Source organism: Heterodontus francisci, chromosome 15, assembly GCF_036365525.1.
Source record: "Heterodontus francisci isolate sHetFra1 chromosome 15, sHetFra1.hap1, whole genome shotgun sequence".
NCBI classification, from domain to species: Eukaryota; Metazoa; Chordata; class Chondrichthyes; order Heterodontiformes; family Heterodontidae; genus Heterodontus; species Heterodontus francisci.
This window is the reverse complement of record NC_090385.1, coordinates 97,099,834-97,125,311: the sequence shown is the minus strand read 5'-3', so window position 1 is coordinate 97,125,311 and position 25,478 is coordinate 97,099,834. Positions and strand designations below refer to the sequence as shown.

The following is a 25,478-nucleotide window of genomic DNA, read 5'->3' as shown; positions in this document are numbered from 1 at the left end:
TAATCTTGTATACATCAATTAAGACACCCCTCAGCTTCCTCTGTATTTAAAAAAAAATTCATTCATGGGATGTGGGCATCGCTGGCTAGGCCAGCATTTATTGCCCATCCCTAATTGCCCTTGAGAAGGTGGTGGTGAGTTCTAAGGAAAACAACCCTAGCCTATCCAATCTTTCCTCATAGCTGCAACTTTCAAGCCCTGGCAACATTCTTGTAAAGCTCCCCTCCACTCTCTCCAGAACAATTATATTCTCCCTGTAATGTGGTGACCAGAACTGTACACAACACTCCAACTGTGGCCGAACCAGTGTTTTATACAGTTCCAGCATTACATCCCTGCTTTTGTATTCTATACCTTGGCCAATAAAGGAAAGCATTCCATATGCCTTCTTCACCACTTTATCAACCTGTCCTGCCACCTTCAGGGACCTGTGGACATGCACTCCAAGGCCTCTCACTTCTTCTACCCCTCTCAATATCCTCCCGTTAATTGTGTATTCCCTCACTTCATTTGCCCTCCCCAAGTGCATTACCTCACATTTTTCCGGATTGAATTTCATTTGCCACTTTTCTGCCCACTCAAACAAAACATTGATATCATTCCAGACTCTGCAGCTCTCCTCTTCACTATCAACAACACGACCAATTTTTGTGTCATCAGCAAATTTCCCAATCATGCCTCCCACATTTAAGTCCAAATCATTAATATATACCACAAACAGCAAGGGACCCAACACTGAGCCCTGTGGAACACCACTGGAAACCGCTTTACATTAAAAAAAATCATAGAGTTATACAGCACAGAAACAGGCCCTTCGGCCCATCATGTACGTGCCGGCCAACAAGCACCTACCTATACTAATCCCATTTTCCAGCACTTGGCCCGTAGCCTTGTATGCTATGGCGTTTCAAGTGCTCATCTAAATACTTCTTAAATGTTGTGAGGGTTCCTGCCTCTACCACCCCTTCAGGCAGTGTGTTCCAGATTCCAACCACCCTCTGGATGAAAATTTGTTTCCTCAAATCCCCTCTAAACCTCTTGCTCCTTACCTTAAATCTATGCCCCCTGGTTATTGATCCCTCCGCTAAGGGAAAAAGTTTCTTCCTTTCTATCCTATCAATGCCCTCATAATTTTGTATATCTCAATCATGTCCCCCCTCAGCCTTCTCTGCTCTAAGGAAAACAACCCTAGCCAATCCAGTCTCTCTTCATAGCTGAAATGCTCCAGTCCAGGCAACATCCTGGTGAATCTCCTCTGCACCCTCTCCAGTACAATCACATCCTTCCTATAGTGTGGTGACCAGAACAGTATACAGTACTCCAGCTGTGGCCTGACTAGCGTTTTATACAGCTCCATCATAACCTCCCTGCTCTTATATTCGATGCCTCGGCTAATAAAGGCAAGTATCCCGTATGCCTTCCTAACCACCTTATCTACCTGTGCTGCTGTCTTCAGTTATCTATGGACAAGTACACCAAGGTCCCTCTGTACTTCCTAGGATCCTACCATCCATTGTATATTCCCTTGCCTTGTTAGTCCTCCAAAAGTGCATCACCTCACACTTCTCAGGATTAAATTCCATTTGCCACAGCTCCGCCCATCTTACCAGCCCATCTATATTGTCCTGTAACCTAAGGCTTTCCTCCTCACTATTTACGACACCACCAATTTTTGCGTCATCTGCGAACTTACTGATCATACCTCCTACATTCACGTCTAAATCATTAATGTACACTATAAACAGCAAGGGTCCCAGCACCGATCCCTGCGGTACATCACTGGTCACAGGCTTCCAATCGCAAAAACACCCCTCGACCATCACCCTCTGCCTCCTGCCACTAAGCCAATTTTGGATCCAATTTGCCAAATTGCCCTGGATCCCATGGGCTCTTACCTTCTTTACCAATCTCCCATGTGGGACCTTATCAAAAGCCTTACTGAAGTCCATGGAGACTACATCAACTGCTTTACTCTCATCGATACATCTAGTCACCTCCTCGAAAAATTCAATCAAGTTTGTTAGACACGATCTCTTCCTTACAAAGCCATGCTGACTATTCCTGATTAATCCCTGCCTCTCCAAGTCGAGATTAATCCTGTCCCTCAGAATTTTTTTCAATAGTTTCCCTGCCACTGATGTTAGACCCATCGGCTTGTAATTACCTGGTTTGTCCCTACTACCTTTCTTAAATAATGGTACCACATACGCTGTCCTCCAATCCTCTGGTACCTCTCCTGTGGCCAGAGAGGATTTGAAAATTTGTGTCACAGCCCCTGCTATCTCCTCCCTTACCTCACATAACAGTCTGGGATACATCTCATCTGCGCCTGTGAATTTATCCACCTTTAAGCTCGCTAAAACAGCTAATACTTCCTCCCTTTCAATGCAAATTTGTTCAAGTATATCACAATCCCCCTCCCTGATCTCTACACCTATTGTCCTTTTCCATAGTGAACACAGATGAAAAGTAATCATTCAAAACCTCACCTATATCCTACGGCTCTGCACACAGACTGCCACTCTGGTCCCTAATGGGCCCTACTCTTTCCCTGGTTATTCTCTTGAGCAGGATATACTTATAAATCGCCTTGGGATTTTCCTTTATCTTGCCCGCCAGTGTTTTTTCATGTCCCCTCTTCGCTCTCCTAATTACTTTTTTAAGTACCCCCCTACATTTTCTATACTCTTCCAGTGCCTCCACTGTTTTCAGCGCTTTGAATCTGCCATAAGCCTCCTTTTGTTTCCTTATCCAATCCTCTATATCCTTTGACATACAGGGTTCCCTGGACTTGTTGCTCCTACCCTTCACCTTAACGGGAACATGTTGGCCCTGAACTCTCACTATTTCCTGACTCCCACTGGTCTGATGAAGACTTTCCTACAAGTAGCTGCTCCCAGTCCACTTTGGCCAGATCCTGTTTCATCATATTGAAATCTGCCTTCCCCCAATTCAGTACTTTTATTTCCGGGACTACTACCCTTTGCTTCCTGTTACTGAGCCAATTTTGGATCCAACCTGCCACATTCCCCTGTATCCCATGTGCTTTCATTTTACTGACCAGTCTGCCATGTGGGATCTTGTCAAATGCCTTACTAAAATCCATACAGACCACACCCACTGCACTACCCTCATCAATCCTCAAAGAATTCAATTACGTTAGTAAGACATGATGTTCCCTTAACAAATCCATGCTGACTGTCCCTGATCAGTCCATGCCTCCTTGCCAGTTATTCTCTGTAACCCTATGTCCCATCAACACCTTCCCTTTTGTTCTCTTTTGCCCCACCCCATTTTATTTGTTTAAAACCTATTACATTTCTAACCTTTGCCAGTTCTGATGAAAGGTCACTGACCTGAAACGTTCAATTTGCTTCTCTCTCCACAGATGCTGACAGACCTGATGAGTATTTTCCAGCACTTTTTGCTTTCATATCACCATGACCAGCCCTGGTTATGTCCTGTCCCACTGGCAGGACATACCCACCAGATGCGGCAGCACAGTTGTATACAGTCAGGAGGGAGTTGCCCTGGGGAGCCTTCAACATCGACTCTGGACCCCATGAAGTCTCATGACATCAGGTCAAACAAGGGCAAGGAAACCTCCTGCTGATTACTACCTACCGCCCTCCCTCAGCTGATGAATCAGTACTCCATGTTGAACATCACTTGGAGGAAGCACTGAGGGTGGCAAGGGCACAGAATGTACTCTGGGTGGGGAGCTTTGATGTCCTTACCAAGAGTAGCTTGGTAGCACCATTGCTGACTGAGCTGGCCGAGTACTAAATGATATAGCTGCTAGACTGGGTCTACGACAGGTGGTGAGGGAACCAACAAGATTGAAAAACATTCTTGAACTCGTCCTAACCAATCTGCCTGTTGCAGATGCATCTGTCCATGACTGTATTGGTAGGAGTGAACACCGCACAGTCCTTGTTGAGACAAAGTTCCGGCTTCACATTGATGATACCCTCCATCTTGTTGTGTGGCACTACCAGCGTGCTAAATGGGATAGATTTCGAACAGATCTAGCAATGCAAAACTGGGCATCCATGAGGTGCTGTGGGCCATCAGCAGCAGCAGAATTATATTCAACCACATTATGTAACCTCATGGCCCAGCATATCCCCCACTCTACCATTATCATCAAGCCGGGGGATCAACCCTGGTTCAATGAAGAGTGCAGGAGGGCATGCCAGGAGCAGCACCAGGCAGACCTCAATGATGGAGGAGCCCAGTACATCAGTGCAAAAGACAAGGCTGAAGCATTTGCAACAATCTTCAGCCAGAAGTGCCGAGTGGATGATCCAGCTCGGCCTCCTCCTGAAGTCCGCAGCATCAATGCGATTCACTCTGTGATATCAAGAAATGACTGAAGGCACTGGATACTGCAAAGGCTATGGGCACTGACAATATTCCAGCAATAGTACTGAAGGCCTGTGCTCCAGAACATGCCACGCCCCTAGCCAAGCTGTTCCAGTAAAGCTACAACACTGGCAACTACCCAACAATGTGTAAAATTGCCCAGGTATGACCTGTGCAGAAAAAACAGGGCAAATCCAAACTGGCCAATTACCGCCCCATCAGTCTACTCTCGATTATCAGTAAAGTGATGGAAGGTGTCATCAACAGTGCTATCAAGCGACACTTATTCAGCAATAACCTGCTCAGTTACGCTAAGTTTGGGTTCCACGAGGGCCACTCAGTTCCTGACCTCATTACAGCCTTGGTCCAAACATGGACAAAAGAGTTCAACTCAACAGGTGAGGTGAGAGTGACTGCCCTTGACATCAAGGCAGCATTTGCCGAATATGGCATCAAGGAGCCCTAGCAAAACTGGAGATAATGGGAATTAGGGGGAAACTCTCCACAGGTTGGAGTCATACCTAACGCATAAGAAGATGGTTGTGGTTGTTGGAGGTCAATCATCGCAGCTCCAGGACATCACTGGAGGAGTTCCTCAGGGTAGTGTCCTAGGCCCAAACATCTTCAGCTGCTTCATCAATGACCTTCCTTCAATCATGAGGCCAGAAGTGGGGATGTTCGCTGATGATTGCACAATGTTCAGCACCATTCGTGACTCCTCAGATACTGAATCAGTCTGTTTAGAAATGCACAATATCCAGGCTTGGGCTGGTGAGTGGCAAGTAACATTCACACCAGATAATGACTATCTCAAACAAGAGAGAATCTAACCATCTCCCCTTGACATTCAATGGCATTACCATTGCTGAATTCCCCACTATCAACATCCTAGTAGTTACCATTGACCAGAAACTGAATTGGACCAGCCACATAAATACTGTGGCTTCAAAAGCAGGTCAGAGGCTGGGAATTCTGAGGCGAGTAACTCACCTCCTGACTTCCCAAAGCCTGTCCACCATCTATAAGGCACAAGTCAGGAGTGTGATGGAATACTCTTCACTTGCCTGGATAGGTACAGCTCCAACAACACTCAAGAAGCTCGATGCCATCTAGGACAAAGCAGCCCGCTTGATTGACACCTCATCGACAAACATTCACTCCCTTCACCACCGACGGACAGTGGCAGCAGTGTGTACCATCTACAAGATGCACTGCAGCAATGCACTAAGGCTCCTTAGACAGCACCTTCCAAACCCGCAACCTCTACCACCTAGAGGGACAAAGGCAGCAGATGCATGGGAACACCTGTAAGTTCCCCTCCAAGCCACATACCATCCTGACTTGGAACAATATCACTGTTTGTTCACTGTTGCTGGGTCAAAATCCTGGAACTCCCTTCCTAATAGCACTGTGGCTGTACCCACCCCTCATGGACTGCAGCGGTTCAAGGCGGGAGCTCACCACCACCTTCTCAAGGGCAATTGGGGATGAACAATAAATGCTGTCCTCGCCAGTGACACCCATATTCCATGAACAAATAAACAAAGGGTTCGGACGATAACCATACCAAACAATTAACTGTTGCTTTCACAATGGTTACTGGGATTGGAGTTTTCTGTCTGAACATTTTTTTGCTTAGCTTCTAACCTTCATCATATTCTATTCCAGAAAGCCAGTGAGTGAAGAATAGAACTGGAGCCAATATTTACAAGAAGCAGCAGCAGAGGAGAAAAAAGAAAGAGAGAGAGAGGAGGGAACAGCATGGAGCTGTTCAGAGACAACAGCAGCAGTGGCAGAGAATAAAAGAGAGAGAGTGGGGGAAACTGTGCAGACCTGATCGGAGCATTTCCAAAAAAGCAAGGAGTGATGTCAGTGGACAATGGGTTGGTCGGGGCCTACAACCTGCGTCTCTGGAGCCACACGCAGCTCTTTAACATTTGGGGCTCCCAAACCTTTCCAGTTGGATCGCATTATCATTAGAAAAAAGTCCAAGAAAATTAAGTCAAGAAAAGTAAGACCCATGTTTTTATTGTGAGGATAAAAAGCTAATCAATATGCTGCTCTTTCTGGTTTCAAATGATTATTTTAATGAAAAACATTATTCTCTAAATAAACCTGTTTGAATGGTATAGCTACACCATGGTTATAGATCATGCCTTTGATATGGGGACCAAGTTTTATGATTGTAACCATGATTGTTTCTGGTATAGCTGAGATGATAAATTATTCTGAATGTGCGATTGAAGCTTTTTTTTATTCATGACAATCAATAGCTGAAAAAAATGTCTTAATTCTACACAGCTCATGGGGAGACAGTGGTGTAGTGGTAATTTTATTGAACTAGTAATTCAGAGGTAATGAAAACAAGAAATGCTGGAACCACTCGGCAGGTCTGGCAGCATCTGTGGAAAGAGAAGCAGAATTAACGTTTCGGGTCAGTGACCCTTCTTCGGAACTGGCAAATATTAAAAATGTCAAAGGTTATAAGCAAGTGAGGCGGGGGTGGGGCAAGAGATAACAAAGGAGAAGGTGTAAATTGGACAAGGCCACATAGCTGACCAAAAGGTCATGGAGCAAAGGCAAACAATATGTTAATGGTGTGTTGAAAGACAAAGCATTCGTACAGATAGGGTATTAACGGACTGAAGATTGAACAGCAGCAAGTGCAAACATGAAAAAAACTGGGTGACCGCTTTGCGGAATACCACCGCTCAGTCCGCAAGCAGGACCTTGAGCTTCCGGTTGCTTGCCATTTCAACACTCCCCCCTGCTCTCATGCTCACATCTCTATCCTGGGCTTGCTGCAGTGATCCAGTGAACATCAACGCAAGCTCGAGGAACAGCATCTCATTTACCGATTAGGCACACTACAGCCTGCCGGACTGAACATTGAGTTCAATAATTTCAGAGCATGACGTGCCCCCCATTTTACTTTTATTTTTAGTTATTTTTTTTTCTTTTTTACATTTTTTACAATTTTTTTATTTTTTATGTTTATTTCATTTCATCTTAGTTTGTTCAGTTTGCTTACATGTTTTTTTTTATGTTTGTACTTGCTGCTGTTCAATCTTCAGTCCGTTAACACCCTATCTGTACGAATGCTTTGTCTTTCAACACACCATTAGCATATTGTTTGCCTTTGCTCCATGACCTTTTGGTCTGCTATGTGGCCTTGTCCAATTTACACCTTCTCCTTTGTTATCTCTTGCCCCACCCCCACCTCACTTGCTTATAACCTTTGACATTTCTAATATTTGCCAGTTCCAAAGAAGGATCACTGACCCGAACCGTTAACTCTGCTTCTCTTTTCACAGATGCTGCCAGACCTGCTGAGTGGTTCCAGCATTTCTTGTTTTTATTTCAGATTTCCAGCATCCGCAGTATTTTGCTTTTATTTTAGTAATTCAGAGGCCCTGGCTAATGCTCTGGGGACATGGGTTAAATGCTACCATGACAGCTGGTGGAATTTAATTCATTAATAAAAATCTGGAATTGAAAGCTAGTTTCAGTAATGGTGCCATGAAACTATAAATTGTTGCAGAAACCTATCTGGTTCACTAATATCCTTTAGGGAAGGAAATCTGCCTTTCCGACCTGGTCTAACCTACATGTAACTTCAGACCCATTGCCCTCTGAAACGGCCAAGCAAGCCATTCAGTTGTCAAGGGCAATTAGGGATGAGCAACAAATGCTGGCCTTGCCAGCGATGCCCACATCCCATTAAAAAACTCTCAAGTTAAAGTTTGTTTTAAAGATGAGTTTACTGACAAAATTAAAGCAAAAAAGTCAAAAAAAGGTGATCAGAGTTCAGTATATTTTAATTTTGATTTTTCTATTGATAAAATACATGTGTTGAATTTATTTGCATTATTTGTATTAGATTTGCAAATTACGTATAGTACCAGAGACATATGGCAAAGATTTTGTTTAGAAATACCAAAGTTTCATCTTTTTTTTGTTCGTTCTAGGAATGTGGGTGTCGTTGGCTTGCCCATCCCTAATTGCCCTTGAGAAGGTGGCGGTGAGCTGCATTCTTGAACAGCGACAGTCCACGTGTGGTATTGACCTCGTAGCGGTTAGACACAACTGAGTGGTTTGCTAGGCCATTTCAGAGAGCATTTTTGTGGGTCTGGAGTCACATGTAGGCCAGACCAGGTAAGGACAGCAGATTTCCTTCTCTAAAAGGACATTACTGAGCCAGATGGATTTTTACAACAATCGACAATAGCTTCATGGTCATTATTAGAATAGCTTTTGAATTCCAGATTTATCAATTGAATTCAAATTCCACCATCTGCCAAAATGGGATTCAAACCCATGTCCCCAGAACAATACCCTAGGTCTCTGAGCTATTACTCAAATGATCATACCACACCACCACCATCTTGCAGCTCCCCAATAGTTTTTATTTTCGCTAACTTTTTTTGAAAAAGCCTCTTCAATTAAAAAAAAAGTATGCAGACCCCTGGTATAGATGATTGTTTGGTGAGTATTAGAATTTAAAAAAAATCTAAGGCAGTGGTTTAAACTAGGACCGGGAAATGGTAAAGTAATGTATTAAACTTATAGCTTAGATAGTTAAACAAATCAATAAAATCTCAATCAAGGTACGTATAACAGTAAGGGAATAAATAAGAATATTAGCACAGAACAAGTCTGGAGACATGAATTAAAATTAGTAGTTTATACAAAGTAATAACAAGATTCCAAAGAAGGGAACAGAGATTTTTAGATCATGATGGGCCACACAGACCTGTTGCTTGCAATTCCTACACCATGCAGGAACTTCAGAACACTACCTGTCTCTTGAGGGAACCATGTTTGTGGAAAGTGTCTCCAGCTGCTTGAGCTCGAGATCAAGATTTCCAAGTTTGAGGGGCAGCTGGAGTTACTGTGGAATATCAGAGAGGATGAGAGTTTCCTGCGTCGCAGGTTCCAGGAGGTGATCATCCCACAGGCAGTGAGAGTTCAGGATTGTAGATGGGTGACCATCCAGAAGAGTAGGAAGAGGCAGGAGGTACAGGAGTTTTCAGTGTGTGTGCCACTTTCAAACTTGTATTCAGCATTGGAGACTGTTGGGAGTGATGACACCTTGAATGAGTGCAGCCCACATCATGACACTAATGGGCAAGGAACTGCACAGGAGGGAAGAGAGAGATAGAGGAGCAAATCTTCAGGAAAATCAGAGAAATGTACAAGAACTAGAGAGTGGTAATATTGGAGGACTTTAAATACCCAAATATTGATTGGGATATTATTAGAGTAAAGGGTAAGGAGGGGGAGGAATTTCTGAAATGTGTTCAGGAGAACGTCCTTGACCAGTATGTTATCGGTCCAATTAGGAAGGATTTATTGCTGGATCTGGTGCTGGGAAATGAAGTGGGCCAAATGGACTAAGTGTCTATGGGGTAGCACTTGGACAAAAGTGATCATCGTATCGTAAGGTTTAGATTAGTTATGGAGAAGAGCAAGGAACAATCTAAAGTAGAACTTCTAAATTAGAAGAGGGTGAAATTCAATGGGATGAGAGGGGATCTTTCCAGGGTAAAATTGAACCAAAGATTGATGGGAAAAATGGTAACGGAACACTGGGTAATCTTTAAGGAGGAGATGTTTCAGCTACAGGCTCGGTACATTCCAACCAGAAGGAATGGCAGGGGAACCAAAGCCAGGGCTCATTGGATGACAAGGGAGGTAGTGAATATGATGAAACAAAAAAAAAGAGGGCGTTTGATGCAGGTCAGGTGAGTTCTTCAAGCGAGAACTAGCAGGCCACCATAATAAGTTGAGAGGGGAAGTAAGAGGAAAGTAAAATTGGCAAAGAGATATTATGAGAATAGAATGGCAGTCAACATAAAAGGGAATCCAAAAATCTTCCACTGGCATGCAAGTAGTAAGAGGGTAGCAAGAGGTAGGGCATAGGGGCCTATTAGGGACAACAAAGGTGATATTTGCTTAGAGAGCAAGACAAGAATAGAATATTTAATGAGTACTTTGTATCAATGTTTACTAAGGAAGAGGATAGTGACAAGATATCGGTAGAAGCGGAGATGGTAAAAGTAATGGGTGAGGTGAAAATTGATAGGCAGGAGGTACTTGAATTGCTGGCTATGCTTAAAGTGGATAAGTCACCTGGTCCGATGGTTTGTATCCCAGGTTGCTAAAGGAAGTGAGGATGGAAATACCAGAAGGGCTTGCCATAATCTTCCAATCTTGCCTAGATAGAGGGAACGTGCCCGAGGATTGGTGAGTGACACATTTGACACCCTTATTCAAGAACACGGTAACTCCTGAAAATGCAGAGCATGCACAGAACAATTGCGGACGTCATTAGTGCGTGCGAACATTTTCCAGTTGCCAGTATGAATGCGTGCATGCACACACTGATATCACCATGCAATGACATCATCACCCCTCAATAGCCGCGATCGCCGCCTCCATTCCACCGAACAGCACCTAGCATCCTCCCACCATCCCCACTTCAATTGCTGCTTTCACTTGCCCCCTGCCTTCCCTCAGCCATGCGCTCCTGCCCTCACCACTTACCTCCATGCTGCCTGAGGAAGCAGCGGGGGTGGGGGTAGGCGGGGAGCGTGCAGCTGGGCCGGGGGTGGGAGTGAGCGGCCGAAGCGGCAAGGTGGGGAACGAGCGGCTGAGGGGGGGAAGCGGTGAGGCGGGGAGTGAACGGCGAGCAGATGGGTGGGTGAGGGAGTGGCGAAGAGAATCGCAATGGCAGCAATTGAGGGGATTTGGGTTTAATCTGTTTTTTGTGATAAATTGAACAGCGCCATCTTTATTACTGGCAGCTGCCTGACACATCGCAGACAGTGACCTTTCAGTGGATGAGGCTGCATTTGCGCATGTGCCAGTATTGCACTGCCCAATGGTTGCATTGTAAGCAAACACAGCCTATAAAGAAAGTGTTTGACAAAGTACCACATAAAAGACTGGTCAACAAAATTGATGCTCATGAAATAGATGGGTCAGCTTGGATAAAAAATTGGCTTAAGGACAGAAAACGGTGAGTCGTGGTAAATTGTTGTTTTTCAGACTGGAGAATGGTAGAGAGTGGTGTTCCCCCCAAGGGTCAGTGCTGGGACCACTGCTATATCTAAGGACTTGGATTTTGGAACATGGAGTAAAATTTCAAAATGTGCCAATGATAACAAACTTGAAGATGCGGCAGACAGTGAAGATGATACCAATCGGGTGTAACAGGACATAGATGTGCTGGCAGAGTGGGCAGGTGAGCGGCAGATGGAATTTAATGGAGAAGTGTGAGGTGGTGCATTTTGGCAGAAGGGATAGGGATAGGCGATATAGACTTAATGGCACAGTTCTAAAGTGTGTACGTGGACAGAGGGACCTTGGGGTTCATGTGCATCGATCTTTGAAGGTGGCAGGACATATTGAGAAAGCATACGGGATCTTGGGCTTCATAAATAGAGATATTGAGTACAAAAGCAAGGAAGTAATGCTGAACCTTTATAAAGCCCTGGTTAGGCCACAACTAGAGTACTGTGACCAGGGGGGAGATGGTGGCACATTGCTAATGTCACTGAATGAGTAATCCAGATGCCCGGGCTAGTGCCCTGGGGACATGGATTCAAAACCCATCACAGCAGCTGGTGGAATTTTAATTCAATTAATTAATAAAAATCTGGAATTGAAATCTAATCTCAGTAATAGTGCCATGAAACCATCATTGATTGTCATAAAAACCCATCTGGTTCACTAATGTCCTTTCGGGAAGGAAATCTGCTGTCCTTACCTGGTCTGGCCTACATGTGACTCCAGACCCACAGCAATGTGGTTAACTCTTAAATGCCCTCTGAAATACCAAGCAAACCATTCAGTTGTCAAGGGCAATTAGGGATGGGCAACAAATGCTGGTCTTGCCAGTAACACCCACACCCCACAAAAGGATTTAAAAAAATTCTGGTCACCACACTTTAGGAAGGATATGAGGGTTCCTGAGGGGAGATTGACCAAAATGATTCCAGGGTTGAGGAATTTTAGTTATAAGGTTAGGTTAGAGAAGCTGGGGCAAAGGTGTTTGAGGACAGATTTGATAGGAGTGTACAAAATTATGTCAGTTTTAGATAAGGTAAACAAAGCAAAGCTGTTCCCATTAGCTGATGGTACAGCTAAAGTTTTGGGCAAGAGATGCAGCAAAGGGAGTGGGGGGGGGAGGTGGATGGGGGGTGCGTAGGGACCATTGTGAGGAAGAACTTTTCTCCACAGTGAGTGGCAGTGACCTGGAACCCGCTGCCTTCGTGGGTGGAAGTGGAGACGATGAGATGACGAATTACTTCAAAAGGAAATTGGGTGAGCACTTTACGGGGATGGAGTGGGAGAATGGGACTGATTGGATTGCTCCAGAGAGCCGGGATGGGCGAAATGACTTATTTCTGTGCTGTGATGACTCCATGCATACACGCCCTAACCTAGCAACTACACTTTTACTCTGTCTGTTTATACAGCCCAGTTAATGCACACTACCCGCATACAATTAAACACAATGAATATTCAATTAACAGATTGCAATATATGGGACGGAATGTGTGTATACACCCTGGAGTGTTGTATATGGGACTGTTTGTATTTACACTGTGCAGTATCTCTGGGCTGTCGTTAGTGTTATCTTGATTATACATTAAAGATGTCTCCAACTAAATTATGAATGATAATGTGTGTGAGCCGGATTCTGGATCTGGATTGTGTGGGAACTGAATTCTTGAGCTGGATTTTGTGTGTGTGTGTGTGTGTGAACACCAGATTCTGGAGCTACAGTGTGTGAGATGGATTCTGGAGCCGGACTGTGTGTGACTGGATTGTGTGTATTTACACTGTACCGCTGAAAGGCTGTATATGGGACAGTTTGTGTGTATACACACTAAAATATCCCTGGATTGTTGCATATGAAACTGTCTGTATTTACACTGTTCAGTATCTCGGGATTTCTATATATGAAACTGTCTGTATTTACACTGTTCAGTATCTCGGGATTTCTATATATGAAACTGTTTGTATGCACACTTATACAGTATCCCTGGAGTGCAAGAACCACATTCTTCATTGTGACACGGATTGTGGTATAAACCGGATTCTGGTGAAATGGATTCTGAGTATGAACCGGATTGACTGTGAGCCTCTCTTCGCTGGTCACTGCTCAGAGACTGGACAACTTTGTCTCCTGTGCACTCACAGACCAGGGAGTGCAAACCATCGCCTCACACACGGGCTGTATCCAACCACACAGTACAGAATAAATAACTGTAATCATCCGGGAATAGGCTGAACCATAACTTGGTTTGTTTCTAGAATAAGCATACAATATTTTGGAAAAACAGTTCAACACTGCTTAATGTCAATCTCCCACGATATGACATTAAATCATTGGTTTAAGGATTTATTAAACAGAGATGAGACTTTATACAATTAGGTCGATATACTCGCTCCTTTAAATATGCATCTCTATTCACTTACCTGATACCACCGTTTGCTTCTAAAAGGCAAAGGAATAATGTGATGCTCAGAACCCTGAAATGCAGTCGCTGCATTCCTTCCGACCGGAACCCCGTCTCGGCAGACCCTTTAATTGGGGAGATGCAGTGCTTTCCCCCTGGCCAGTCCCAGCGATCCGCTCCGGGGAACTGCCCTCTCAGAACAAGCTTCCAGCCATCAAACTCAAAGATCGAGCAGAGGGGAGGGAGAGGATTCAAAGCACAGGGTGTGGGCACAGCAGTCAGCTTTTCCAAACCCTCTTTAGTTTGTTGAAACAGTTGATGGATTTAAAGAGACATCATCATATGGTCGGGACAAGCATGCCAGGGAGATTGGAAACATCAGCACGGACCCACACAGCAAAGGAACAGGGGGAGAGGGAGGGACTGAGAGAGAGAGAGAGAGAGATACTAGCCCTATCAGCGCCAGGCACATTGCACCCTCAGCCTGTTAGTTTCCCCTCTCAGCTGATTTCAAATTAAAAGCAACAGCACAGAAAAAAAACCAGACTTTTGGAACATTCAACCCCTCAAGCCTGCTCCGCCATTCTATTAGATCATGGCTTGTCTGTCCCTCAACTCCACTTATTCAGCTTTGCCCCATAACCTTTGGCACCCTTGCCCACCAAAAATCTAGTGAGCTCAGTCTTGACAGCTCTAACTGACATTTTAAACGCCTCAATCAGCGCACTCCCTCAATTTCCTAAACTCAAGGCCATACAAGCCAATCTTATGCAAGCTATGCTCATAATTTAAGCCTCTAAGCCCCAATTCACTAATGCTGAACAACACACCTCCTAATGTGTGGCTTTAAACAAAACACTTACTGCTAAAATCTACTCCACTTCACTCCAAAACAGCTGATGTACAGGCTTGTAAATGAACCAGTTCAGTGTATTAGTGAATGGCCCCTGTTTACGAGTCAGAGACCTCATTCCTTTGTTTCAGCAGGAAAAGACTTTTATATAAAAGATGCTTTTTACTCTCCCTAAGAGAGACCAATGGTACAGTTTTGATGAGATCTGAGATTTAAAAGGTATATCAGACATGCCTACAGTGACACTCAGCTTCCAGTTCCTTGAAGGTGTTTCACTCTGTTCCTGTTCTGAAATGTTTCAACATCATGTTTCAACATGATTCAACAAATGTTTCAAAGATAAATCAGCCAAAAATCAGATTTTACCAGTCACTGCTGCTGGAGTGAGATTCAGGAAACATTGATCCAGGAAACATTGATCCATCTCACTATAGTATATTTAAAAAGGGACATCAACCCTCCAGCATAGCACACCAGACCTGGTTGTAAAATAATCTAAATGAGATAATCAGTTATGTAATGCTGTGTGCTTCTGATCTGGACCCAAAACTGAGAAGCAATTTGTAATTTACAAAGTTCCCTGAACACACACACAAAAAACCCCCACAATTAAATGCTGAGTGATCAGCAGTTGTTTCTGCTGAGCAACAATCAGATTTTGTTATCCTTAAGGAACTCAGCACCACCATTGCAGAATAATCCACTGGGTAGAACTTTTATAAAACTCAGACATTCTAAAATAGTTACTGTGAGTGTTGGTATGGGAGTTAACAGCATGTGCTGGACAAAAAGAAAACCAGTTATTTCCTGCTGAATTTCAGACCTTGATAAAGCAGCTTCTCCCACAGGCCAAAAGCTGGATTTTAACAAGCAAAGGCTTTCAATGTCTGTCATGACCTCAGGATGTCTCAAAACATTTTACAGCCAATAAAGTATTTTTGAAGTGTTGTCAAAACACAGCACACAATTTTCACACAGCAAGGTCCCGTAAACAGTAACATAATTAAGCCCAGTTTATCTGTCTTAGAGATGTTGATTGAGGGATAAGTATCTTTGGCCTCCTTATCTCGAGAGACAATGGGTAAGCGCCTGGAGGTGGTCAGTGGTGTGTGGAGCAGCGCCTGGAGTAGCTATAAAGGCCAATTCTAGAGTGACAGGCTCTTCCACAGGTGCTGCAGATAAAATTGGTTGTCAGAGCTGTTACACAGTTGGCTCTCCCCTTGCGCCTCTGTCTTTTTTCCTGCCAACTGCTAAGTCTCTTCGACTCGCCACACTTTAGCCCCGCCTTCATGGCTGTCTGCCAGCTCTGGCGAATGCTGGCAACTGACTCCCACGACTTGTGATCAATGTCACAAAACTTCATGTCGTGTTTGCAGACGTCTTTAAAGCGGAGACATGGACGGCCAATGGGTCTGATAGCAGTGGCGAGCTCCCTGTACAATGAGTCTTTGGGGATCCTGCCATCTTCCATGCGGCTCACATGGCCAAGTATTGGCTAGGATACTAAGGAGAATCCTTTGAATAATGCTAGGGGATCTTTTACATCAACTAGAGAGGGCAGATGGGACCTCAGTTTAACATCTCATTCAAAAATCACACCTCCAAACTTCTGACAATCTACTGACCTGGAGGTGAGAATGCTGCCAATTGAGCCACAGCTGACAATGCACATTTAGAACTTAAGTTATCTGGAATTAATCATAATAATACATTTTATGCCTGAACACCAGTCTGTTAGTCTTAGCAATATAGATGCCAGTTAGTGATAAATGCTTAGAATGGCAGGAATCTCCTGATAGTGGGTGGTGAAAACTGGTGCAAAGGTTCATCAAGATCATGTGAAATAATATAGTTTAGAAAGATTTAAAAATGGCAAATTTATAATTTGAGCTTGGTGGATCCAAAAGGGAGGCATCTGTATGGTTGAACACAGCTGATTTGAATCTGAATATCTTATGTACAAAGTGTTTTTTTATAATTTTGGTATAGTCGTGAGACTGTAATATTTAACTTTTAATTATATGTCAAATGTTTAACTTCATGTCTAAAAACTTATTAGACATAGGCAATGGCAATATAGAATCGTAGAATGATGCAGCACAGCAGGAGGCTATTCAGTCTATCATGCTGGTTGATGGCTCTTTGGCAGAGCTATGCAATTAATCTCACTCCTCTGCTCTTTTCCCACAGCCATCCACATTTTTTTGTCCTTCAAGTATTTATCCAACTCTCTTTTGAAAATTACTGTTGAATCTGCTTCCACCACTGCTTTAGGCAGTGCATTCTGGATCACAACAACTTGCTGTGTAAAAAAATGTTTTCTCATGTTGACTCATTTTATTTGCCAATCACCTGAACTCTGTATCAACCCTTCTGCCACAGGAAACAATTTCTCCTGAAATAGTCTATCAAAATCTTTCATGGTTTTGAACACCTCTATTAAGTCTCCTCCTAAACTTCTCTACTCTGCAGATAATTGAAGTCCCTCATCCCTGATACCATTCCAATCAATCTCTTCTGCACTCACTCGAAGACCTTGACATCGTTCCTAAAGTGTGGTGCCCAGAATTGAACACAGTGCTTCAGCTGAGGCCTAACCAGCCTCAGGTGTAGCATAATTTCCTTGCTTTAGTGCTCTCTTCCTCTATTAATGAAAGCAAGGATCCCATATGCTTTTTTTTAACTGCGTTCTCAACTTGTCCTGCCACCTTCAGACCTTACAACCCCCTCTAATATTGTACCTTTAGTTCATATTGCCTCTCTTCATTATTCCTACCAAAATGTATCACTTCACAATGCTCTGTTTATCATTTATCATAAGTCTGCCCATTTCACCAGTATGTCTATGCCCCCTGGACCTCTATTACTAACTGCCTCATTGTTTACAGTATCATCTGAAAATTTTGAAACTATGCCCTGTAAACCCAAGTCCAGATAAATAATATATATCAAAAAGAGCAGTGATCCTAATATCAAACACCTGGGAAAGCCACTGTATACTTTCATCCAGTCTGAAAAAACGCGATTCTCTGCATTCTGTCCCTTTTGTATCCATGCTTCCATTGCCCCTTCAATCCCATGGGCTTTAATTTTGTTAGCAAGTCTGTTGTATGTTATTTCGTAAAACACTTTTTGAAAGTCCATACACACATCAACTGCACTAACCTCATGAACCCTCTCTGCTACTTTATCAAAGAACTCAACCGTTCAAAAAAAAAATCTTAGTGTGACGTCAGAGAGAAGCAAATAAATGACTGATGTGTATTTTTCTCTTTTCTGTTTAGGGTATTTGTTCAAATTAGGTGTTTGGAAATTTAAAATATTCAGTCCGGGTTAATATATCAGTAAGTGAATTGATAGGTGTAAGTGAATCATTAAGGAATAGGGTTTATTAGTAGCAGCAAGGTTTATTAATAGTAGTATACTTTATTATCTAATAGATAGAGGAATGGCAAGGTAGCTCTGACCTCTCGAGGGCGCATCCTGTGCTGTGTGGGAACTCCAGGACACCTCTCATGTCCTGGATAACCATATGTGCAGGAAATGTCATCAGTTGCAGCAGCTTGAGCTCTGGGTTTTGGAACTTGAGCAGCAGCTGATGACACTGCGGTGCATCCATGAGGTTGAGAACTTCGTGGATAGCGCACTTATAGATGTGGTCACCCTGCAGTTTAAGAATATGCAGGGAGAGAGGGAATAGGTGACCATCAGACAATCAAGAAGAAACAGGCAGATAGTGCAGGAGTCCCCTGAGTGCATCTCACTCTCCAATGACATAGGTAGAAAGTAGGATGCGGGCCTAGAGTCAAAATTTAGGGAGCGAGGTAAGAAATTAGCAAGCAGGACCTCAAAAGTAGTAATCTTCAGGTTATTCCTGGTACCAACCACAAGTGAGTATAGAAATAGGAGGATAAAGCAGATGAATGTGTGACTGGAGGGAGGGCTTTAGATTCCTGGGGCATTGGGACTGGCTCTGGGAAAGATGAAACCTGTATAGGTCGGCTGGGTTGCTCTTAGAGAGAGCCGAGGCAAATTACCTCACGGGGCGATTTGCTAGTGCTATTGGGGAGGGTTTAAACTAACTTAGTAGGGGTATGGGAACCTGGAGATAATATCAGACAGGAATATTAAGGTGCACAGAATATTGGGAGAGACAGATAGCACTAGAGTAGGAAATAGTAAGTTATTAGGTGGGTTCAGAGTAAGGGAGAAAGTAATAAAGCCTGAGTCAGGGTCATTATGCATGTATGTGGATGCATGGAGTGTGGTTAAAAAGAGTGGTGAGTTACAGGCGTAGATTGACATGTGGAAATATGATGTTGTGGCGATAACAGAGACCTGGCTCAAAGAAGGGCAGGATTGGTATTAAATATTCCTGGATACAAGTTCAGGAAAGACAGGAAAGGAAGAAAAGGGGAAGGGGTTGCTGTATGATTCAGGAGAAAATTGCAGTGCTGGAGAGAGAGAGAGTGGTCAAGGGCAGAATTTATTTGGCCAGAGCTAAGGAACAAAAAAGGTGCAATTACATTGCTCAGTGTAATCTATCGGTCACTAACTAGTGGGAAAAATGTAGAGGAACATATTTGCAAGGAAATTGCAGAGTGTTGCAAGAATTATAGGGTAGTTATACTGGGGGACTAAAATTATCCAAATATAGACTGGAATAGGAGTAGTGTAAAGGGCAGAGAGGGGCAAGAATTCCTAGAGTATGTTCAGGAAAATGTTATACAGATGTATGTTTCCAGTCCAACAAGAGGGGAGGCACTGCTGGACCTGGTTCTTGAGAATGAGGTGTGCCAAGTGGATTAAGTATCAGTAGAGAACATTGAGGGGACAGTGATCATGTTATCATAAGGTTTAGGCTGACTATAGAAAAGGACAAAGAACAATTCAGAGTAAGAATAATAAACTGGGTGAAAGTGAACTTCAATGGGTTAGTTTAGTTTTAGTTTAGAGTTACAGCACTGAAACAGGCCCTTCGGCCCACCGAGTCTGTGCCGACCATCAACCACCCATTTATACTAATCCTACACTAATCCCATATTCCTACCACATCCCCACCTGTCCCTATATTTCCCGACCACCGACCTATACTAGGGGCAATTTATAATGGTCAATTTACCTACCAACCTGCAAGTCTTTTGGCTTGTGGGAGGAAACCGGAGCACCCGGAGAAAACCCACGCAGACACAGGGAGAACTTGCAAACTCCACACAGGCAGTACCCAGAATTGAACCCGGGTCGCTGGAGCTGTGAGGCTGCGGTGCTAACCACTGCGCCACTGTGCCGCCCCACGAATGGATAAGAATGGATCTGATCCAGATAAAGTGGAATCAAAGGTTAGCAGGAAAAACAGTAACAAAACAATGGACTGCCTTTAAAGAAGAAATAGTCTGGGCACAGACAAAGTATATCCCACGAAGGGGAAAGGTCAGGCAAACAAATCAAGGGCACCCTGGGTGACAAAAGAGATAGAGATTAAGATGAACTGGAAAACGTGTGCTTATGACAGATTTCAAGCTAATACAATTGAGAACCAGGGGAACTGAAAAAACAAATAAGGGAAGCAAAGAGTATGAGAAGAGACTGGCAACTAACATAAAAGGGAATCCAAAAGTCTTCTGCAGGCAGATAAATAGTAAAAGGGTAGTGGGGCCAATTAGAGACCAAAAAGGGGATTTACACATGGAGGCAGGGGGCGTGGCTGAGGTATTAAATGAATACTTTGTATCTGTCTTTACCAAGGAAGAAGATGCTGCACAGGTCACGGTGAAATAGGAGGTAATTCAGACACCAGGTTTAAAATTGATAAGGAGGAGGTATTGGATAGGCTGTCTGTACTTAAAGTTGACAAGGCACCAGGAACGGATGAGATGCATCCAAGGATACTGAGGGAAGTGAGAATGGAAATTGCAGTGGTACTGGTCATAATTTTTCAGTCTTCCTTAGACTCAGGGTGGTGCCAGTGGACTGGAGAATTGCAAACGTTACACATTTGTTCAAAAAAGGGTGTAAAGATAAGCCCAGCAACTACAGGCTAGTCAGTTTAACCTCAGTGGTGCAGATGCTTCTAGAAGTGATAATTTGGGACAAAATTAATTGTCACCTGTGCAAATGTGGGTTACTTAAGGAAAGCCAGTATGGATTTGTTGAGGGTAAATTGTGTTTAACTAACTGGCTGAGTTTCTTTGATGAGGCAACAGTAAGGGTTGATGAGGGTATGCTATTGAAATGGTGTACATGGACTTCCAAAAGGCATTTGATAAAGTGTCGCACAACAGACTTGTGAGCAAATTTATAGCTCATGGAATAAAAGGGACAGTAGCAACATGGATATGAAATTGGCTGAGGGACAGGAAACAGAGAGTAATGGTTAATGGATGTTTTTTGGACTGGAGGAGGGTTTATAGAACATAGAACATAGAACATTACAACGCAGTACAGGCCCTTCAGCCCTCGATGTTGCGCCGACCTGTGAAACCATCTGACCTACACTATTCCATTTTCATCCATATGTCTATCCAATGACCACTTAAATGCCCTTAAAGTTGGCAAGTCTACTACTGTTGCAGGCAGGGCGAAAATGTTAGAGCCCTTGCTTTTCCTGATATATACGAATGACCGAGACCTTGGTGTACAGGGCACAATTTCAAAGTTTGCAGATGATACGAAACTTGGAAGCGTTGTGAACTGTGAGGAGGATAGTGTTAAATTTCAAAAGGACAAAGGCAGATTGGTGGAATGGGCAGACAAGTGGCAAATAAAATTTAATGCAGAGAAGAGTGAAGTGGTAGGAAGAATGCGGAGAGCCAATATAAAATAAAAGGTACAATTCTAAAGGGGGTACAGGAGCAGAGGGACCTGGGTGTATTTTGTGCATAAAACTTGTCAGGACAAGTTGAGAGTGTGGTTAATAGAGCATACAGCATCCTAGGCTTTATTAATAGGGGCATAGAGTACAAAAACAAGGAAGTTATGTTAAACTTGTATAAAATGCTGGTTCGGTCTCTGCTGGAGTATTGTGTCCAGCTCTGGGTGCCACACTTTAGGAAAGATGTAAAGACATTAGAGAGAGCACAGAAAAGATTCATGAAAATGGTTCCAGTGATGAGGAAGGTCATTTGTGTAGATAATGGGAGAAGTTGCGACAGTTTTCTTTGGAGAATGTTGAGAAGAGATTTGATATAGGTGTTCAAAATCATGAGGGGTCTGGACAGAGTAGAGAGGGAAAATCTGTTCCATTTGGTAGAAGGGTCGAGAACAAGAGGGCACAGATTTAAGGTAATTGGCAAAAGAAGCAATGGCGACACACAGCGAGTGGTTGGGATCTGGAATGCACTGCCAGAGAATGTGGTGAAGGCAGGTTCAATTGAGGCATTCAAGAGGGAAATGGATTGTTATCTAAAAAGGATACGCAGGGTTATGGGAAGAAGGCCGGGGACTGGCACAAGGTAAATTGGTCCTTAGCAGAGCCAGCACAGACATGACGGGCCAAATGGCCTCCTTCTGTCCTGTAACCGTTCTGTGATTCTGTGAGGTTAATCAAACACGATGTATCTTTAACAAATCCATGCTGACTATCATTTATTAGCTCATATGTTTCTAAATGTCAACTTATTTTGTCACAGATTATAGTCTCTAAAAGATTTTCTGACCACTGATATTAGGCTGACTTACTGTAGTTGCTGGATTTATCCATCGCCACTTTTTTAAACAAGAGTGTAACATTTGTAATCTTGCAGTCCTCTGATATCATAGCTAACATCGTCTAACTAAATTGATTGAATTTTTCGAGGCGGTGACTAGATGTGTAGATGAGGGTAAAGCAGTTGATGTAGTCTACATGGACTTCAGTAAGGCTTTTGATAAAGTCCCGCATGGGAGATTGGTTAAGAAGGTAAGAGCCCATGGGATCCAGGGCAATTTGGCAAATGGGATCCAAAATTGGCTTAGTGGCAGGAGGCAGAGGATAATGGTTGAGGGTTGGTTTTGCGAGTGGAAGCCTGTGACCAGTGGTGTACCACAGGGATTGGTGCTGGGACCCTTGCTGTTTGTAGTGTACATTAATGATTTAGATGTGAATATAGCAGTTATGATAAGTAAGTTCGCAGATGACACATAAATTGGTGGTGTTGTAAATAGTGAGGAGGAAAGCCTTAGATTACAGGATGATATAGATGGGCTGGTAAGATGGGCAGAGCAGTGGCAAATGGAATTTAAACCTGAGAAGTGTGAGGTGATGCAGTTTGGGAGGACTAACAAGGCAAGGGAATATACAATGGATGGTAGGACCCTAGGAAGTACAGAGGGTCAGAGGGATCTTGGTATACTTGTCCATAGATCACTGAAGGCAGCAGCACAGGTAGATAAGGTGATTAGGAAGGCATATGGGATACTTGCCTTTATCAGCCGAGGCATAGAATATAAGAGCAGGGAGGTTATGATGGAGCTGTATAAAACGCTAGTTAGGCCACAGCTGGAGTACTGTATACAGTTCTGGTCACCACACTACAGGAAAGATGTGATTCCACTGGAGAGGGTGCAAAGGAGATTCACCAGGATGTTGCCTGGGCTGGAGCATTTCAGCTATGAAGAGAGACTGGATAGGCTCGGGTTGTTTTCTTTAGAACAGAGAAGGCTGAGAGGGGACATGATTGAGGTTTACAAAATTATGAGGGGCATTGATAGGTTAGATAGGAAGAAACTTTTTCCCTTAGCGGAGGGGTCAATAACCAGGGGGCATAGATTGAAGGTAAGGGGCAGGAGGTTTAGAGGGGATTTGAGGAAACGTTTTTTCACCCAGAGGGTGGTTGGAATCTGGAATGTACTGCCTGAAGAGGTGGTAGAGGCAGGAACCCTCACAATATTTAAGAAGTATTTAGATGAGCACTTGAAACACTCTGGGCCAAGTGCTGGAAAATGGGATTAAATTAGATAGGTGCTTGATGGCCAGCACAGACATGATGGGCCGAAGGGAAGGTTTCTGTGCTGTATAACTCTATGAATCTATGACTCTATAGCTGAAGCATAACCACCCTACTTTTGTATTCAGTTCCCCTCGCGATAAACGATAGAATTCTATTAGCTTTCCTAATTACGTGCTGCACCTGCATACTAACCTTTTGCGATTCATGCACTAGGACACCCAGATCCCTCTGCATCTCAGAGCTCTGCAATCTCTCAGCATTTAGATAATATGCTTCTTCTTTATTCTTCCTGCCAAATTGGTAATTTCCCACTTTCCCACATTATACTCCATTTTCCAGGTCTTTGCCCGCTCACTTAACCTATCTATATCCCTTTGTAGCCCCTTATGCCCTCTTCACAAGTTACTTTCCTACCTATCTTTGTGTCTTCAGCAAATCTAACAACCATACTTTCAGTCCCTTCATCTAAGAAGAATGGGAGATCTAATTGAATTATATAAGATGATTAAGGGGATTGACAAAGTTGATGTAGAGAGGATGTTTCCTCTGGTGGGGCAATCTAGAACGAGAGGTTATAGTTTTAGGATAAGGGGTAGCAGATTTAAAACAGAGATGAGGAGAAATTACTTCTCTCAAAGGGTCGTGAGTCTGTGGAATTCACTACCCCAGAGAGCGATGGATGCCGGAACATTGAGTAAATTTAAGGAGGAGATAGACAGATTTTTAATTAGTAATGGGTTGAAGGGTTATGGAGAATGGGCAGGAAAGTGGAGTTGAGGCCGTGAGATCAGCCATGATTATATTGAATGGTGGAGCAGGTTCGAGGGGCTGAATTGCCTGCTCCTGCTCCTAGTTCTTATGTTATGTTAAGTCATTTATGTAAATTGTAAAAAGTTGTAAAAAGCCCCCAGTACACCACTCATTACATCTTGCCAACCAGAAAATGACCCATTTATGCCTACTCTCTGTTTCCTGTTAGCTAGCCAATCTTCTATCCATGTCAATATGTTAACCCCTACACCATGAGCTTTTATTTTCTGCAATAACCTTTGATGTGGCACCTTATTAAATGCCTTCTGGAAATCTAAGTACAATACATTCACCGGTTCTCCTTTATCCACAGTGCATGTAATTGCCTCAAAGAACTCCAATAAATTGGTTAAACATGATTTCCCTTTCACAAAACCATGTTGACTCTGCCTGATCACCTTGAATTTTTCTAAATGCCCTGTTATAACGTCTTTATTAATAGCTTGTAACATTTTCCCTAAGACAGATGTTAAGCTAACTGGTCTATAGTTTCCTGCTTTCTGCCTCTCTCCCTCTTTGAATAAAGGAGTTCCATTCGCTATTTTCCAATCTAACGGAACCTTCCCCGAATCTAGGGAATTTTGGAAAATTAAAGCTAACGCATCAACTATCTCACTTGCCACTTCTTTTAACACCCTAGGATGAAGTCCATCAGGACCTGGGGCCTTGCCCGCCCGCAGCTCCAACAATTTATTCAGTACCTCTAAGCTGGTGATTGTAATTTTCTTGAGTTCCTCCCTCTCTTCCATTTCACCTGGACAAAACATGTAACTTGCTTGACAATCTTCTTGTGCACATTGTCAGAAGGTGGGAGGACACCGGACAGGGCAGGTCTGACATAAAGTAACTTATCATAAAGAAGACTGGGGTGGTAGTCTTCTCTTGCCATGGGAGATAGTGCAATTGGTGGCATAATTCTGGCTAATGGGCAAACAGTTACACAGTGTCCGTGGTGTCATGGTGAAACATCAAACAGCCACAAGTTTTCACCCTGTTCTCTGTCTCCTTAGTCCCTGGAGTGTAATCCTCACAATTCCTTAGCTTCTACTCTCC

At 43.4% G+C, this 25,478-nt stretch overlaps 1 protein-coding gene across 1 annotated transcript in view; it reads right to left on the bottom strand.

The window, feature by feature from the left end:
- LOC137377450 (glycine receptor subunit alpha-4-like) overlaps positions 1-25,174 on the bottom strand; it is a 96,489-nt gene extending 71,315 nt beyond the window's left edge. Inside the window, exons 1-4 of the mRNA XM_068047029.1 lie at positions 25,127-25,174; positions 18,218-18,352; positions 16,934-16,990; positions 13,855-14,054 (exon numbers count right to left, since the gene is read on the bottom strand). Of these exons, the coding sequence (XP_067903130.1) occupies positions 13,855-14,054; positions 16,934-16,990; positions 18,218-18,352; positions 25,127-25,174 (440 nt within the window). The remainder of the gene's footprint in view (positions 1-13,854; positions 14,055-16,933; positions 16,991-18,217; positions 18,353-25,126) is intronic.
- Between the last annotated feature and the right edge of the window lie 304 nt (positions 25,175-25,478).